Source organism: Periplaneta americana, chromosome 6 (genome assembly GCF_040183065.1).
Source record: "Periplaneta americana isolate PAMFEO1 chromosome 6, P.americana_PAMFEO1_priV1, whole genome shotgun sequence".
NCBI classification, from domain to species: Eukaryota; Metazoa; Arthropoda; class Insecta; order Blattodea; family Blattidae; genus Periplaneta; species Periplaneta americana.
In genome coordinates, this window is record NC_091122.1 from 106,140,480 (window position 1) to 106,159,395 (window position 18,916).

The 18,916-nt window shown below is 35.2% G+C and overlaps 1 protein-coding gene across 2 annotated transcripts in view; it reads left to right on the top strand.

Moving 5' to 3' along the window:
* Window positions 1-1,568: 1,568 nt before the first annotated feature.
* Window positions 1,569-18,916, top strand: part of LOC138701632 (uncharacterized) — a 53,666-nt gene continuing 36,318 nt past the window's right edge. Inside the window, exons 1-3 of one of the 2 annotated variants that reach the window (XM_069828731.1) lie at window positions 1,569-1,940; window positions 14,063-14,308; window positions 14,918-15,054. In XM_069828731.1, coding sequence (XP_069684832.1) covers window positions 1,896-1,940; window positions 14,063-14,308; window positions 14,918-15,054 — 428 coding nt within the window. In that variant the 5' untranslated portion in view covers window positions 1,569-1,895. Of the gene's footprint in view, window positions 1,941-14,062; window positions 14,309-14,917; window positions 15,055-16,397; window positions 17,316-18,916 lie in introns of those variants that run through there. The other variant, XM_069828732.1, reaches the window with a different exon arrangement.

Here is an 18,916-nt window from a genome sequence, read left to right on the forward strand (position 1 = left end):
GAATGCATTCATTTGATTATCAAAACCATTCGAAATAATAGAAATATTCACAATATCACTTGATTATTCATTGATTTTGCTTACCACCACAACAAGCCGTATGAAGTTACACAAAATATGTACTCGCATAACAGAATATGTTCCATTTTAAGATAATGATAAGAGCTTCGAGTTCAGAATCATATAACGCAAAAATAGAATGATAAGCTTCGAATGTTCTGTGTGGTTGTAGCGTACTGACTCTTCTAACAGCCCCAGTATCTGACCCTGATCTTTATTAAATTAAACACCTGACCTACATGGTGATAAGAAAAAAGAGCGCTGCTCTCAGGCTATAGGCCTACGTATAGAATGACTAATCAACATACTGCAATGTTATTGAACAATTCATTCATGCATTCGAATGATTTAATCCTACAATGGAATAATCATAGAAATCACTGGATTGTTTTCAACAATTATATATTTTAGTGGAAATTTAATTAATTACACATTTTTCTTTGTTTAGATTGAAACAGCCTGAAATGATTTTCTGTATAAATATATTTCATTCCTACTCAGTTTAACATTTAACTTCAAAAACAAACTGAGACACAAATTTAATCGTGATAATATTGTAAATGCAAATGAAATGTTTGGTTATATTACTATAAAATGTATATAAAACCGAGAAATTACATTTAATACGTGGTAACTAAAAATGTCTATCGAAGTATGAAATGCAAATAATAAATTAGTAGCTATATATTTTGTTTCATCTCAAACGTAATATGAACTTTACTCATTAACTTGGGAATATTTTTATTTTAGTAGGTTATTTTACGACGCTTTATCAACAGCTTAGGTTATTTAGCGTCTGAATGAAATGAAGGTGATAATGCCGGTGAAATGAGTCTGGGGTCCAGCACCGAAAGTTACCCAGCATTTGCTCGTATTGGGTTGAGGGAAAACCCCGGAAAAAGCGTTAACCAGGTAACTTGCCCCGACCGGGATTCGAACCCGGGCCACCTGGTTTCACGCTGACCGTTACTCCACAGGTGTGGACAATCCTATGTACTTTAAGGTATTCTTATCGCTTACTTCTCCGAATTTAGTCCAAGCAGAGCTAGTAGGTAACTGCTTTCCCTTTTCTTCCACTACTCTGACTCTGCTGATTTAACTTTATTTTCGGCATATACTTTTGACATCGTGTCTTGTAATCTTTTACCATCAACAGAGACGGTGTCCGAGCCTCTGCTTGAGATCGACGTCGATACTATTGAATCATCTTCAACATTCGTTTTGATGAAACGTACTTTTAGACAAGCCTACAATTCACCTACTGCTTACGCCTTACTGCTACCGGAAGAGCACTCATGAATACCGAGCGCTCGTCGTCAGACACGATCGCTCGGTGTGTTGCCTTACTTCGTGATTTATCGGAACTATTCGTATATGATCGCTATTCATTCAGTCAGTGCCTTCCTGGACTTATAACGATATCCCGCGCTCGCTCTCTTGCAGGTCTCTGTAGGGTACCATGTTGAATCTCCTGTTTCAAATTTTCTCGTAATCAAGTCAAAGGTTGACGAATTATTATTTTAATCAAAATTAGTCAGTAAATTATGTTAAAATTTGCTTTTCATTCGTATTTTTTATATATTGAATGGATCTTTTTTTATTTTGACGGATTCTGACGGATTTACAGGTGTTAGACTGACGGGGATACAATTTATGTGTTGGCAACACTGCTTTCCAGTTCCTGCAAGTTGCAACGCGGTATATTTGGAACGTACCGGCACTGACGTATAATTTCATTGTTGGCGTTGGTGTTGAAGAATAGTCATCCAGATTAAGATTTCAATTACATTACGATTTCTTTTAATTTGGAAAATTGTTTATATAATTAAAAGAAAATGGCCACAGCACAAATGCAACGATCTGAAGTGACAACAAACACGGTAAAATTGTCAATTTTACGTAACTATGGGTTTGAGTTAGAGCTGTAGCAAATATTTAAATTATAGGTAAGAAGAAAATTTTACACACGCGTCTCTTTTTCACAGAATACACAACCAAGCAGTGTATTTCTTTTTAAAGAAATTAAGGAATCAGCATGTTATTATTATTACGTACACATACGTAGGCTACATGTAATATCGCAACCTGTAAGTCGTTCTTGTGTGTAAAATTTACTGAATTGAATTAGTCCGATGTGTATCGTAGCTTCATAGCATATTGTAATTAAATTTTATTTCTGTCTAAAAGAAAAGTGCTGGTAATCGTAGTTCTCCACTGGTGCGTAATGCAAGAAGAGAAAGCAAGTTGTCGACTGACTCTGAAAACATAAAACATGCCCCTGGACCAAATAATCAAAAGCGAGTGAAAGAATTAAAGACCTCCCTCGATAAAGGGTATAACCAACAAATCTATAATACACGTTTCAGAAGAAAAAAAAAATTCAGAAACATATTTCGTTAGGCCTATATTTACTAGCTGAACCATTTTATTACTCAAGGGTATAAGTTTATTCAGCTATTGGATGCATACATTTATTGTTATAAATGAATGTTTGAAAATTACTTTTTCCACCGAAGTCACATATTCCATTAATTTGATGTTACGTCCTTCTTCGAGGGAGGCCCTCAATTGTAGCCGCTTCCGAAGTCGATGTAAATAAAAAATGGTAAAAGTTTTCACAAATAATTCTAGAAATGGTGATAAGCGTGAAAAGTACTGGAAAGTGAAAAATACTTGCATGAAAGTTGATATTAATTTGTGCAGCAAATATTAAAAGTCGTCGACTAATTCTCAAGAAACAAAACATTCCCACACAGACCAAATAATCGAAAATAGAGTTCAAGAAAAGTGGCCGCTTCAGAAGTAAATGTGAATATAAAAATGATGCAATTTTTCATGCTTTTCTATTTCTATGACCCTTAGGCCTACAATGTTAATAGTAAAACAATTATTGGTAATTATTTTTATCTCTGCCAAATTTATATAGTAGGCTATATAATATGTATATTTATGTATTTATTTGTGGTATACCTTATTTGTTTCCAAATCTGTATTTTTAGGGGTTTTTAAATACCATATACTAAAAACGAAAATAATGCAGTTGATCGTATATACAAGGCATAATAAAAGCATAAACTAACCAAACCTAACCTGTCACAGATTCGTATATGCAAGATGTAAGTCACGAGTATAAGCGGAATACGAAGGGAACTACCTCAGCGCTAGTTTAGCTTGGGTTTGGTTAGTGTAGGCTTTTTGTATGCTTTGTATATACGATCAACTGCATCTTCGTTCTTATTTTCGTTTTTAGCATGTTTAAAAACTCAAGCAAATAAATATGTATACTGTACCGTATATAAATTTAATAGAGATAAAAATAATTAACCAATCATTTAATTTTATTAACAATTTACAACTTGCTGATATAATAGTTGGCCTATGCTGTAATGGAATAACGGATTTAAAATACCCAGAAGGAGACGAACCAGTATCAAGAACTGGCTACTATTGTTTTGAAATCGTGACGTTAACAGCCTGAATTTAACACTTCTTAGCCTGTATGTAGGCTACTCCTATGGGACAAAAAGAAAGTATAAATATAACGTTCAATGACTATCAAACTTTATGTTCTTGTTTTTTTTTTTTTTTTTAGGATATTAAATCGCAAGTGCATTGGTCTCAGTAATTAGTGAGTCCATGTTAATTTTCTGTATCTGTTGTATATTTATCACTGGTGGAACTTGGATGCACATGGGAGAAAAAAAGTTACCTGTACTTAAAATAATTGAAAATAATCTCTGAATTGTAGAAAACCACTCTAGAGTCACAATGTGATCACTGTAAAAGTTATGAACCCACCCAATCTGACCCAAATACCTTCCTTTCTATTATAATCCAACTGATGATTTTGTCAAACATTTTTACACACAATTATGACGTACCTACTTCAGTGGTACTACCATAACGTTACATTCCTTCTTTCACAGTGGTCCAGGGTAATCTCATATAATCATAGTTTACGAAAGTACTCTTTTCTTCGCTATGGTCTAGGGTAAATCATCCTTTATTTGCTATGTTCCAGGGTAAATTTATTTATCTACATGTTACCAAAATGTATAGGCCTATATGCAAGGCATACCAAAGCCTGAACAAACGAAACCTAATCTTCACTGATCCTCAACCTTATGAAAACTTGCTTATTTATCTTTCCATTTATTGACAGCATTGCGATATGCATTTTGAGTCCTTTGCCGGATATTGTCATAACTAGGGCTAAGATTTTTATGCTCTAAAAATTACCAAAATAATGCTGTATAACATATGCACTTATGACCTAAAAATTCCAGAAATACACTCCATAATGTAAAAATATGCCGTAATAAATTTAAACATTTTTATAGTTTACTTTGGATGCATAAACTATACCTAGAATGACAACCAGAAGAGAAACAAGTGAAATTTAAGCAATTTCAGGACATATAAATTTTATTCAAAACAAAAAATGATAAGTTATTTTCATAAGCTTTCATTGTATCTACCGTACTTATTATATTATGAGACCTGAGTTACAATGTACAATGAATATCTAGTGCAAATTTACAAATGAAAATGATTGTCTATTGTCAGCTAACGTTTCTTTCTACTGCTACTGATACAAAGGGAACAAATTTAAAATGAACAATGTCACTTGATTCTAATTCTGCATTATCAATAGAAAAATTTTCTCTTGATAAAACCTTTGCAGTGTACTGTACAATACCCTTTGTTTTTGTCCGTCTTCATTTTCTTCGATACCACATTTCTCACATCACCACATACACTGTTTAATTTACTGATTGTTTGGCTTTATTTTGTTTTGTTAGCAGCACTCCTGACTCTTTCAAAGAAGTTATAACCACAAGTACGAATCCAAAATTAGCTTTCATATACAATAGTTTACCAACAATTTCATCTTGTGACAGCAGTTCCTAAGCTTCTTTGATTGAAGCAGCTTCACTGTTGTCAAATGAATCAATAATATTTTTTACAATCTTGAAATTGTCGCAAGTAATAACAGCAGGCATCGATCTAGGTCCACTATCTTGTCAGAGCAGAAGAGGGAGGCAATGGGATCTTGAAACGTTCAACTTGAATGTTGCAACACGTGAAGAAACTTTCAGAAATATCTTTTTGACACACCCAATTAATTTATCCACTTCACCGGCTTGACTGCGAATCTCCTCTGCAACCCTATGCAAAGCATGAGCTAAACATGCACCATTTTACTGTATAGAGCTCTCAGAAAACCGGTTGCTTTTATTATGTAAAGTACAGCATCTGTTAAAAACGGCAGTACATTGTCTTGTTGAATGCCTAATGAATTCATGGATTGGTCATCAAACAGTATGCTATGGTGACAAATTGACTTTTTCACAGTTTATTAAAAAATGTTCATCTGAACTATCGTTTTCTAGTACCCCACAGTAACAATCGCAATATATCTTATCACAATGGCTGTCAATTCATATATATATATATATATATATATATATATATATATATATATATATATATATATATATACAGTATATAGCGATATTTTTTTGCCTGTAACCCTATTTCAAATCTCCTGCACACATTTTTCATAGCAATGGTCAAAATAATTTTTTATTAATGTAAAAGATTCTGGTATACATTTACTTGTGTGCTTTTCTAAGAATTCACGCAGTTCGGGTGATTAACTTTAAGTAGAGGAATATTAGCACCAGTGGCGAAGCTCTTCAGAAGTTTTTGAGACTTAGCCTACCCACAAAATTTGAGTTACTGTGTTATACCTAGTACCTTATCCTCTGATTGAGGTGCTGGCTGATATGTACATTTATTATCAGGCAGTACATCTCACTTGACGATATGTTTCAGAGGAAGAACAATTGTTTGTAAGCATCTGAAGTCCGACTAGTGTAATATGTAGTTAGTCGGCGATATATGCAATGGAGGAGGGAAGAAACTGCCCACCCTACCCCATTATCTCCTGGCTTAGTTGCCTCATAAGTGATGGTTTGTTGGGGGTTCAGTGTGGGGTTCAGTCCTGTCTTCAGACAGTTGACTAAACAACAGTATGTTTGTAATAACAATGCATTGTAATACTTGGTTTCACTCTGATCCTTCCATATATTAAATTCACTGTTGGCAGTCATTCCAGCATGTTGAGTTTTGTGCAAGAGGCTTATTGCACCAGCCTCCTTATAGGCAGCAGCACTCACAAGCTTGTGGGAAGGCCAGGGAAGGGAGGGACTATCGATTCGATACTACAGCTCTGTAAGAAAGATGGCTAGCCTCAATACGTATACTACATAATACACCTCGCTATATTGGTCTTCTGTGAATGCTGAGCGAATATTGGTTTCATCAAAAGTGCATGTGTGTGTGTGTGTGTTACATACTAATTTTGTAAAAAAAATGCTCATACTGAGAGAACATTGAAGTCATTATTTGTTGAATAAATAGAGAAACCGTCTTCAAATCAGATATATGAAATAAAATGTGCTTACAAAGATAGGAGATTGACAACACATTTGCAAATTAAAATAGCGGATGGAGGAAAACAAAATAGAAAAAAATCAATTCTCATGGTATGAGAAATATCTTTGGCTAACAGCATGCTCTGAGACAGGTAAGTTACATTGTTATACCTGTATTCTGTTTGGGGGTGAAAATGAGTGGTCATCATCTTCTTATGTGGTTTGTCACAAGAAGAAAAAAAAGAAGTTAAAGAAGTCATCTTTAGAATGAAGAGAGTTTTCTATTGTTATGTCGTGAAAAAATTGAACATGCAATTTCTGAAGGAGCCAAGATTCGAGCCATCAAACACAATAAAATTGTGAAACAAAATAGATTTGTAATTGAGAGACTTATCGAAGTTGTTTGCTTATTAGGTAAGTAAGAGCCTGAAGATGACAGTTCCGACAACAAAGGGAATTATCTTGAATTATTATTGGCACTTCTCTCCAGACAAGAACAGTTTATACGTGGTCATTTGCAGTGCTCTTCTGGCTTTAAAGGTACGTCAAGTGCAAATGACTGTACAAATGGAAACACGTTTTGGAGATTTTGAAAAGATGTGTTGAATTGCTAGATCAAAGTAGCTTTGTGGGATATAAACTAAATTATCGTGTGATGAAATTAGATAATCTTCTGTCCACATATCCATTTTTCAACAAAGAGTGATTAGAAAATGAATTAAAGACTATTTATGTAGATGAAGAAAAACATTTACTCCCTGCAGACCTCCTGAAATTCATAATTAGCAATGGTCTTCAAGCCATCTATAAAGAAGTAACACGACTTATCTAGTGGTCTTGACATTCACCGTTACTACACCTTTCTCTGAAAGAAGTATGAGCACATTGAAAAGAGTAAAAAAATCATCTTCGTAATTGAATGAAGAATGAAAGATTAAGTTCTGTTAGTACAATCGCCATGGAAAAGAAACTGGTAAAACAACTTGCAATTGATGAGAGTTTCAAGGAACGAGTAATTTGTACTTTTGCAACCAAGAAGAATCGATGCCTGGACCTGCTGTATAAAAATATAAGGTAAGGAGATTTTTTCAGCCTACCTAGTATTTACACCTTAGCTTCGCCACTGATTGACACTGAGAAATGCTGCTCATAAATCTTCATAGAATGGAAAATATCCACAGGTTCCTCCCAGAAGCATTTGCTGTAGAGATTTTTCATTTTGACTACTTTGTTTACCACGTTTATGTTTTTCTGTTGCCATTTCTGCTTCTTAAATACTTTTTTCTGCATTAACTTTTACTTTTGCTTCAAGTGAGATGCCTAGCGACCCCTCTCTCTATCTGCATGAAAACAATAGACAAATATTTGTCGTGACTCGTGACTATTTAGGGTCAAGTACATTTTGCACATTCCACACAACAGGTGAGGAAGGAAATATTAAAATTTTACCAGAGAAAAATCAAAGAAAATGCTTCCAAGAAATTCAAAGAACGACGAAACCAACTTGATATAGACAAGTTTATGAAAAGCTTCAAAAGGTAAAAATTTGCTGAATATGACCAATAGATCATTAAAATATGCTTTGTCAGGATAAAATTGTAAAATATGCTCTAACAAACCACCTTAATTTAATTAGTTTTTTTTTAATAAAATGGATTTCTATGTATTTTAGGAACTTATTGACATAAAAAGCTAAATTGTGAAAATGCTAGCCTTATACTGGTACCTGTTTTTTTCAAAAGATAGGACGTGACAGTTAAGCGACTGTACTTGGAAGTACAGCATTACATTACCAATTTGGGCAACCACGCGATCGCTAATGGGAGCTATCAGCTGTCGTTAGATGGCTAATGTTAAAACATTCATTGACAATTGACGTGAAAGTATAAAACAATACAAAAATCGACAGAGAATTAAACACGAAACGTATTTGTAGCCGACATTGTGTGCACAACAAATGGTGCCAAGAGAGCTATTGAGCACTCACCACGTGGGAACTGTAACTTTGGCAACACAATCGTTGTTACCATACCAACAGGTCTCTCATGCTATGTGATATTTAGTTGTTTTTCCGATCACAGCACTAATGTTATGTCCCATCTTTACAAAAAACAGGTATAGTCATTGTGTGTGCGTGCTTTTTTTTTTTTTTTTAGAGAGAAAGGAAGAACATAAATATAACACGAAATTCTCTAGTTTTTTAATAATATTGAGTGAATGACAAGACAGCTGGAAGCAATTACATTGTTGTTTTCAGTGTAGGTGTGCAAGAAGTCAGGATAGGAATATGATATGCTACAACCTTGAAACCCATTTGCGATTATTTGGCAGTTGTCTACCCTTTCCCTTTTAAATGCTGATACCACATAGACAACAATGAAACTTAGTATTCAAAACGTAATTCAAAATAAATAAATGGTCTTTCAATTACAAAATACACTATTAAACATATTAATAAGATACTTCGTTTTCCTCCTTTAAAACTTCTTCTGTAATTTTATATTCTATTTGAATGAAATAAATTATTTTTCCATTAAGAGTCTTGACAATGCTGAATGCATTATTGGTCATTGGGCCAGTAGCATTCAATATAATTTAAGCTGTACTTATCTTAACATCTAATTAGCAGAGAGCAATCAGTGTAGTGCAATAAAGTGTTCAATGAAGTTTTTTTTAGCAGTGATGGTAGTGGTAATCTAAGAAGAGTAAAGTAGCTGGTACAGTGGTTCATGTTTCATAAAGTGAAACGTTAAATCAGTAAATATTCAGTACATCACCGCTACGTCATAGTAACAACATATTGTATTTTTGGTCCAGGAAAGTACTTGTCTTTTACAGAAACACTCACCTCGTAAATACGAATTCAATGTTGTCTGTTTCGAATTCTAAGAGCTGCATTACGTTACTATATTTAAAGTTGATGGACTCATAATTATAAAATGAAATAGCATTGTGTATACGGTACCTTTCAATGGGTACGATAATTGAAATAAGAGTACCTACATAAAAATTATTCAATGTAATAATAAATTATAATTACACGTACTTATTTATAATTTTAGAAACATTAAAACTAGGAACTACGTATGTATGTATTTATTCACACCGCAAATGGGTATATACCCGGTGGCAGTGGTAACTAATTACACTCAATAATGACAATGATAAACACAACTAATAAAAAACAATAATTAATAATACGAATAATAATAATAACAAGGAGCATCCTAAATTAAATGAAGCATGGTCACTTAAAATAACATTTAAAGTAAATCTAATTTGTATCTTAACCCTAAGTTCGAACTAAGACCCACGAGTCTGACAGGTTCATATCTGCACAAGTACCTTTCGGAACTACACTCATTTCGCTGTCAACTCACTCACTGCACTGATTCCACCTGATTTCACTAACACTTCTAACCATTTCACTGTTCAAATACTTTGCACAGCCACTTCACTGACACCAGCACACTTCACTTACACAATAGACTTCACTGACACAACACACTTCCTCACTGATAGAACACTTCAAATAACAAGATATCAATTACACCCTTTAAGTAGTGTGTATAATATACTACTGTCTATTAGTAAAGTCCTTAAGCCTATTTTTAAATAGGTACATTTTTGGTTATTGGTAAAGCCTTTAGTAAGTCTGCAGGTAAAACATTCCAGTCCCTGATAGTACGATTGAGAAAAGAAAACTTTCCAGTGTCCGTCCTCTGTCTTCTTTCCCTCAATTTATATGAGTGGTCGTTCCTCGAAGAGTAATTTGGCAGCTGCAACCTATTTTTTATTTCTCTCCAGCCAGGCTCACCTGTGTATGTTTTGAACATTGCCCATAATCGAATTCGCGTTCTCCGGTCCGTGAGTGTGTCCTATTTTAATGGTGAATTATTACGACAACACTTGAGAGCCCGTTTTTGAATCTTTTCCAGTGTCTTAATATGTTCTAATCTGTAAGGATCCCAACATGCAGCACCATATTCCATTACTGGACGAACTAGTGATTTATATGCAATCTCTTTGGATTTATCAGAGCCTTTCCTTAGTACCCTCATCACAAAGTGTAACGCCCTCCATGCCTTACCCGCTGTGTCAGTGTTCCCCCCAGCCGAGATCGCTGCTAAATGTTATTCCTAGGTATTTACATTTGTTAACTTCCGGAATGGTTTCACCCCCTAACATATACGATGCGATTATTTTATTTCTTTTTCTTGTAAAGCTAATGGCTTTGCTCTTCAGAGAATTTATTTTCATTTTGTTGGCCATTGCCCAATCGTTTATTCTATTGAGGTCATTCTGAAGAAGAGTAGTATCATCATGACTTTTTATTTCCCTATATACGATACAGTCATCCACGAATAATCGAACCCTGGACAAGATGTTAACTGGCAGATCATTTACAAAAGCAAGGAATAGAAGGAGCCCCAAGACACTCCCTTGCGGGACCCCGGAAGTAATTTCTATTGGGCTCGATAATTCCTCCCCCACCCGTACTCTCTGAGTGCGACAAGTTAAAAATTCCTTGATCCACTGGAGTTCTTGTTTTACCGGTACTAAAAATGCTTGTGTATGCGATAAATTCATTGTTAATAACTTTATAAAAATTGTCCCAGTTAGTACTACTGGTACTAGATCTGCAACTGTGTAAGGAATGAGTGAAGTGAGTATAAAATCATCTTACTACTCTCTATTACTATTCGTTGTACTCCCTACCTTCTCATTTGTTCCAGCTACATTTGAGCATGCTTCTACTGGTAATAAAAAATTTAAACATTAATTTTAACTACCCTCACAATAGTTGACTTCAAGTAACTTTTATTTGAACCATCTTCACTGATACAAAACTGTTGGCTTATAAAATTAACAGCTTTTCCTAAAGCACTTCATATGAATAGTTATTACTCTACAATACTATAGACATTTTAAAATCAAAGCCGATATTTTTTGTGTAACGCGCATCACCATTGCTAATCAGCTGTGGTTCACAAAACCAATTAATTGTTGAAGTCTTTGCCCTTTCCTTATAATTACCTGTTTTCAACCCCTACTTTCTTCGACTTCAAGGATTGGAAAAAGTCTCGAGCAGTAATTACACCTATTTTAAATTTAACTCTTCTATCTTAAGGTTTTCACCGAAGTTTCTTAACTTCTTGAGGATTGTATTAACCATTTCTTACAGAAATTGCTTTACCAGTCATTGTAGGTTTAGGAAGAAATTCCTCTTGTTGACATGTTGTGCAACATGAGAACTGACAGTATTTTAATTACTGAATTTTTTAATTTGAAGCTAAGTTAGAGTTTTTATAATGGACATGCTCGTCATTGTACATTTCATATAAATATATAGCAGTTAATCTCTTTTTTTGTGTTACACAGTGTATCATTGTTAAGTGTACATCACTTTTTTTTTTGTTTGCAATATCCTATGTTAAATCGTCTTTGACCTTGCAATTACCATGTTCATCATTGAACGTGAAGTTAGTAGGTTGAAAGATAATAGATTTTAAACGACAATAAAATCTTTAGCATAACTTCCTTTGAAGGAAAAAAAAACTGGAAGGTCCGTGTCTTAGATTTTCGGCTCATGAAAGAACCCTGTTCCTGATAGAGGGTTTCAGACAAAATTTGTTGACCATTTCTCGCCTACGTTGAATTTCGACACCAAATAATACCTGTAGGTGAAGGTGTCGTTATTCCTACTTGGAAGAAACTGAAAATGATATATTTTGACGTTTTCTTGTATACAAGGATTTCAGTACGTATCCAATTCGTAATTATACTGTATAATCCCACTCCCATAAGTTATCTCTATAAAATACTTAATTTTTAATTAACCAATTTTCGTATTATTTCATGGACATACCAATTGTTCGGATGTTTTTGGATTTTCACAAGTTCACTATCACATCAAGATCGTTTCCTATTACTATATTAGATCTTTAATAGGATATCTCAGAATTGACTGGGTGACAATCCGACTTCCTCAGACACATCAGCGCCTCCAGGAGTCAATGTGATGGTGGGTTGATGCATGTATCCATGCTAACGTAGGACTTTTGAGCAATTATTATGAGTAGGACCAGAAAGTTCATGCATTTGCCTATATTTTTCTATTGGCTGTAATTAATTACTGATTAATTATCTTTACGAATCATCAACATTTAAGCTTATTAAACCAAGTTTTATATTACATACATTTGGATTGGTCTTTTTTTTATAAATGCATAATATTTTATTATATTTGTATTATTGTGGCATATTTTCGCCTTAAAGCTAATTAAAGCTGATTTTATGTTGCATAGAAATGCATAGTTTGGATTTTGTAAATAAAAGCATCATATAATATTTTTGAAAACTGGTATTGAGTGGAATTATTACAGTTAATTTTACTAGAAGAGTTATTGAAAGTTTTGCTGCACACCGAGCGAATCTCACGGCAAAGTAGTGTGCCTAAAGTAATGACGTCCTTGGAAAGGTTAGGCATATCTTTAAATGTGCGTTGCAAGTGTTTGAAGAAACAATATCTAGCCTAAATTCCGTTCTTGGTAGTGTAAGGAAAAAGCTTAAGGATAAAATAAGTTACACGGAATCAAAAAATCCTGGATACGAACACATGTACACAATTAGAGACATTTTAAACGGAAAATCCTCCATTAATCCAAGTGAATTATCTTCTACTGTGGAACAATTAGCAGCATTTAAGTATGCCCTAGTAACGTCTTGCGACGTTGAGAGAAGCTTTTCAAGATACAAATCCATCTTCAGAGACAATAGACACTCTATCTCTATTGAAAACTTACGCCATATTAACTATCGTGAACTGCAACCCTTTGCTCCTTTTGGATAGCGATTCACATGTTTAAACTTTTCAATAATAAATGTAAGTTTAATCACACCTAGTTTGACATATAATAATAATAATAATAATAATAATAATAATAATAATAATAATAATAATAATATTATTATTATTATTATTATTATTATTATTATTATTATTATTATTATTATTATTACTTGTTTATTAATGATGTCAAGAAATACAGAATTTTATTAGTGCATATTTATTGGCATATTTTAAGGTTTTTAAAGGCATACTTGCATTTATATATAGTAGGTTTTTAGGGCATGAACTTCCTGACCATAATTATGAGACTTTTGCAGATTTTCCTTTGTTATGCTACCGGTACCTGACCTTTCGTAATGTTTAGAATACTTTTGCTCGTATTACTCCTAATAAATTGTAATGGCTATAGCCATAAATTACACGTTGATTTATTGTTGCATCCCAAACTCAGTTGTTTACTGATAATCCCTTGCAGTTAAAGAGATCCTCCTGGTTATTGTCAGTGCTCTGTATGTATTCAGTGCGAGGGATGAAAGTTATATCGAATACAACCCTCTTTGAAAGCGCTTTAGAGAGGCAAAACGTAATAAGAAGAATACAGTCCCTTTGTCTGCTTTCCTTATTTTTATTCCTAGTATTGTAACATAATTCATTACAATATATTATTTACAATGTATATGTATAGATTCTTCATATGACTTTTTTCCAGTTCACTTCATTATTTCCAACTCCTACAGTATCCAAGACAAATTCTGAAGCTTTTGTGAAGAAGTTAGTGGCTCTTGGAATTTCTAATATAACATACATTCGCTCCATCTTCCCAGAGCAGGCATATGTAGATCGTGAATTGGAAGGGATACGTCTGAAGATCTTACGCGATGATGGAACTTGTCCTGGTGCAGCTCAAGTGATCACTTGGCTCAAAAGTGCTTTTGATGCTTTCCATAAGACTTATGTAAGTTATGCCTATAAGCTCGTATTTTATATTTGAATTCAATCTTACTTTTGTAGAAGATAATAATTTTCCAATTATTGTTGCTTTAGCACAGGTCACAATAATTTTAGTCAGAAGTGGTGGGTGAGCATAGGGAATAGTTCTCTATTTATGCCTACGAATTCTCCATTAATTTGTTCACCAATCACCAGTAATGTACATGTTTTCTTCTGCATCGTTGTCATGACATCATTAATTTTCATGTGACAGCCACAATGGCAGGGTTATTTAAAAAGAACTTGCTTCCCCAGGAGCTTGTAACACAGCCCACGCCAACATGGTAACATTTGAACAAACGACATCTGGAACATTATCCTTGGTTTTGTTGCCTTTAGCTATAGAGAAGTGGGAAAAGTATGTTTGATTAAGTGTGAAGCTGGTAAAATGGCATCACAGAAGCAATAGATATCAGTAATGAAATCCTCATATATGTTCAGCCACTACTTCTGATATGCCCTATTATGGTTAGTTTATACAGCTTCGCTGATCAGTAATAAATAATATGGTTTGTATGCATGTTTATTCACTCATCACTTTCAACAAATAATACATTCATTTCTATTGACACAGCTGCGACAGTTAATTCTGGCAATCCATGCAGATGGAGCAGGTCCAGATGATGCTTTAGAAACCTATACGTTTTTCTTTACATATGTGGGAGGTGAATTAAATGGATGCAGCTTAACAAGGAAGACCAACATAGATGAGTAAGTTGACATTCATATGCTAATCTTATCAATTTATTGCTTGCATGAGTTAACTAAATCTTAAATTTGATTTGGATCCCAGATATTTTTTTAGTTGGATGACGATTTTTCAATAAAGGAACAGGATTTAATTTATAATGGAATTTTGAGAATTATAGCCTACTGCCTTTAGGGAAGATTTTATCTGTATACTTCAGTTTATCATTTTATTGTCAATTCATTGAATTTTATCACCCCATTCTGAACATACTATGTACTTTATTTCTATTACACGTAGGCACAATGTCATTGAGGTAAAAAATTGAGCTGTTTTCCTGGCAAAATTCATTTTTACTGCTGTTATTGATTTGTTTCGTTATTTTGAAGTCCAGATTTCGCATCTACGAATAAGTCTATATAGAAAAGTAGGTACTACAGTTGGGACGTTCGTTCTGTGCTGGTGAGAATCATGTGGTAGCTAGCCAGTGAGCCTACACTCTCGCGCATGCGCAGAATATGGCAAGTGGCCAGTATCGCAGAAAGCCTTGGCTGTGTAACATCGTCCTGCCATGTGCGTGATAATTGCAGTTTGTTAGTTTAGTTAGTTCATATTCATATTGTTTATTTATTATCGTGGCAAATTGCAGTTGTGTGTGTTTGTGTAGACTAAAATGCCTCCTATTCAGTCTAAACTGGCGCAAAAACACTGCATAGCCAAACTCGGGAAGTTGTGAACAATATACATTCTTTCATGAAGAGTGAAGCAGCTTCTGGAGACTTTTTAATACCGCTGAAAAAGGTGCAAGAACGAGTGAGTGCAGCAACTAAAGTGCCCGAAAGAACAATAAGAAAGATGATTAAAGAAGGGAAACAGTGTGAGGAAGAAGGGACCTCTTTTGGAACGCCCGGTAAAATTCATCGTGTACCGAAACGCATCACAGATGTTGATGATTTTGATAAAAGAGTTATTCGACAGACAATTTATAATTTTTATATAAATGACAAAACAGTGCCCACTGTCAGTAAACTGCTACCTAAATTAGAAGATGCCATACACTTTAACGGGGGTAGTACAAGTTTAAAGATCATTTTACGTGATATGGAGTTTAAATGGAATAAGACAAGAAATAATAAAGCGGTATTACAGGAAAGGCACGATATTCGAGAACAGCGCGTATCATATTTACGCGCAATAAAGAAATACAGAGAAGAAGGTAGGCCTCTAATATACGAGGATGAAACGTATATTCATAGCACCCATACAAGACCAAAAAATTGGAGTGATGACAAAACCTCAGGTTTACTGGCGCCTATTTCGAAAGGACCTAGGCTTATTATTGTTCATGGAGGGGGTCGAGCGGGTTTTGTACCTGGCGCATTTCTGATGTTTAAATCGAACAGGAAAACTGAGACTACCATCATGAAGTGAATGCCAACAATTACCAGAAGTGGATAACGGAAAAGTTGATTCCGAATTTGCCCCTTAGATCTGTTTTTACAATAGATAACGCACCTTACCATAATATGCAGTTGCATAAAGCTCCCTCAAGTAATTCAAAGAAAAGTGATATGCAGGACTGGCTTAGAAGAAACAATGTGCAGTTTCAGGAAAATATGCTGAAAGTGGAGCTTTAGGGGCTCATTAAAGCACATAAGCCACTTCATAAAATTTACGTGATTGACAATCTCTTAGCTATGAATGGACACTGTGTACTCAGATTGCCGCCGTATTCACCTGAGCTAAATCCATTGGAATTGATTTGGGCAGATATCAAGCAGTGGGTAGCCGGTCAAAACACAACTTTTAATTTAGAACAAGTGATGAAATTGTGCCAACAACGGGTTGATGGCATCAGTGTAGCAAAATGGGAAATAGTATGTGAACATGTTGAAAAAATCGAAGATGAATATATTGAACAGGAAGGAATTATGGAAAATGTAATTGAAAGCTTCATAATTACGGGCGGAGACAGCAGTAGTGAAAGCGACGACGATGAAGATGATGATAACGAAAATCACGACGACAATAATGGTGATATATCTGGTATCGAAAGTTTGTCTGATGAATAGATATATTGATTGCGTCTGTTCCTCTTCATTGCTATATAATTGAACCATGGATATCATTTTATGTTTATAATCAGTTTGTATTTATTATGATAACACGTGTGATGTGATAAGTGACACTGGACAACTGTGAGTGGAATGCGCCTTTCATCGCACATCCTGGAACCAACTGCGCATGATGATGTCACTACACGCTGCAGATCCCAGCCGAGGCGGTAAGTCACGTGTTTCTATAAACTCACTCTGTTGCTCAAGTAACCAAGCACACCGGCACAGAACGACCGTCCCAACTGTACGTATAGTTATAAAAAAGCCAAAGAGTGCGTTTAATACAGCTCGTCGAACTCTATTTTCGGTATAAAGGACAACTCTCTATCGCGGCGCGTTTGGATGGGAGAGGCCGACAAATTTAAAAAAAATGGTCATTTTGACCATCCAAAACAGACTTTTCTACACAAAGAGAACGAAGCGACTAAGAGGCTCGCCCTTTTAACTGTAGCATCCCAGCATCTTCCCTAGTAATCACAGCAAAAATCCAGCAAATCCGTTGCACTTTTTTCTAGCCCCAATTTTTGGGTACCTAAAATATTTGAGTCTCTAATTCCGGAAATAATGGCCATACCGAAGAACGGGGTGCGGCCCTGTATTCCCTCTTGACTTACTTCTTACACGATAGCATTAAGATGACAATCGCGAACACTTTCTGAATTTCGACAAAAAAAGGAGAGGGGTTTGACCCCTATTCCGCCGACATTCTAGCCGCCATAACTCCGCAGTACGTACAGTTAGAACAAAGCCGAAAATTGCGTTGAATAGAGATCGTTTCACTCTATCGTCAGTATAAACGAGAACACTCTATCCCTGTGCGTTTGGACGGGAGAGGCCGACAAATTTTAAAGAAATTGTGATTTTGACCATCCAAAACAGACTTTTTTCTGCACAAAGAGAACGAAGCGGCTCAGAGGATCGCCATTTTAACTGTAGTATCCCAGCATCTTCCCTAGCAATCACCGCAAAAATCCAGCAAATCCGTCGGAATTTTTTTCTAGCCCCAGTTTTTGGGTACCTAAAGTATTTGAGTCTCCAATTCCCTAAATAATAGCCATACCGAGGAACGGGGTGTGGCCCTGTATTACCTCTTGACTTACTTCTTACAGGATAGCATCAAATTGGCAATCTAGAACACTTTCTGATTTTCGAGAAAAAAAGGGGATGGTTTTGAACCCCTCTTCAGCGGACATTCTAGCCGCCATAATTCCGCAGTACGTATAATTAGAAAAAAGCCGAAGAGTGCGTTGAATACAGCTCGTCGAACTCTATTTTCGGTATAAAGGACAACTCTCTATCACGGCGCGTTTGGACGGGAGAGGCAGACAAATTTTCAAAAAATTGTCATTTTGACCTTCCAAAAAAGACTTTTTTCTACACAAGGAGAACGAAGCGGCTCAGAGGCTCGCTCTTTTAACTGTAGTATCCCAGCATCTTCCCTGGTAATCACCGCAAAAATCCAGCAAATCCGTTGCACTTTTTTCTAGCCCCAATTTTTGGGTACCTAAAATATTTGAGTCTCTAATTCCGGAAATAATGGCCATACCGAAGAACGGGATGCGGCCCTGTATTCCCTCTTGACTTACTTCTTACACGATAGCATTAAGATGACAATCGCGAACACTTTCTGAATTTCGGGAAAAAAGGGGGAGGGGTTTTAACCCCTATTCCACCGACATTCTAGCCGACATAACTCCGCAATACGTACAGTTAGAACAAAGCCGAAAATTGCGTTGAATAGAGATCGTTTCACTCTATACTCAGTATA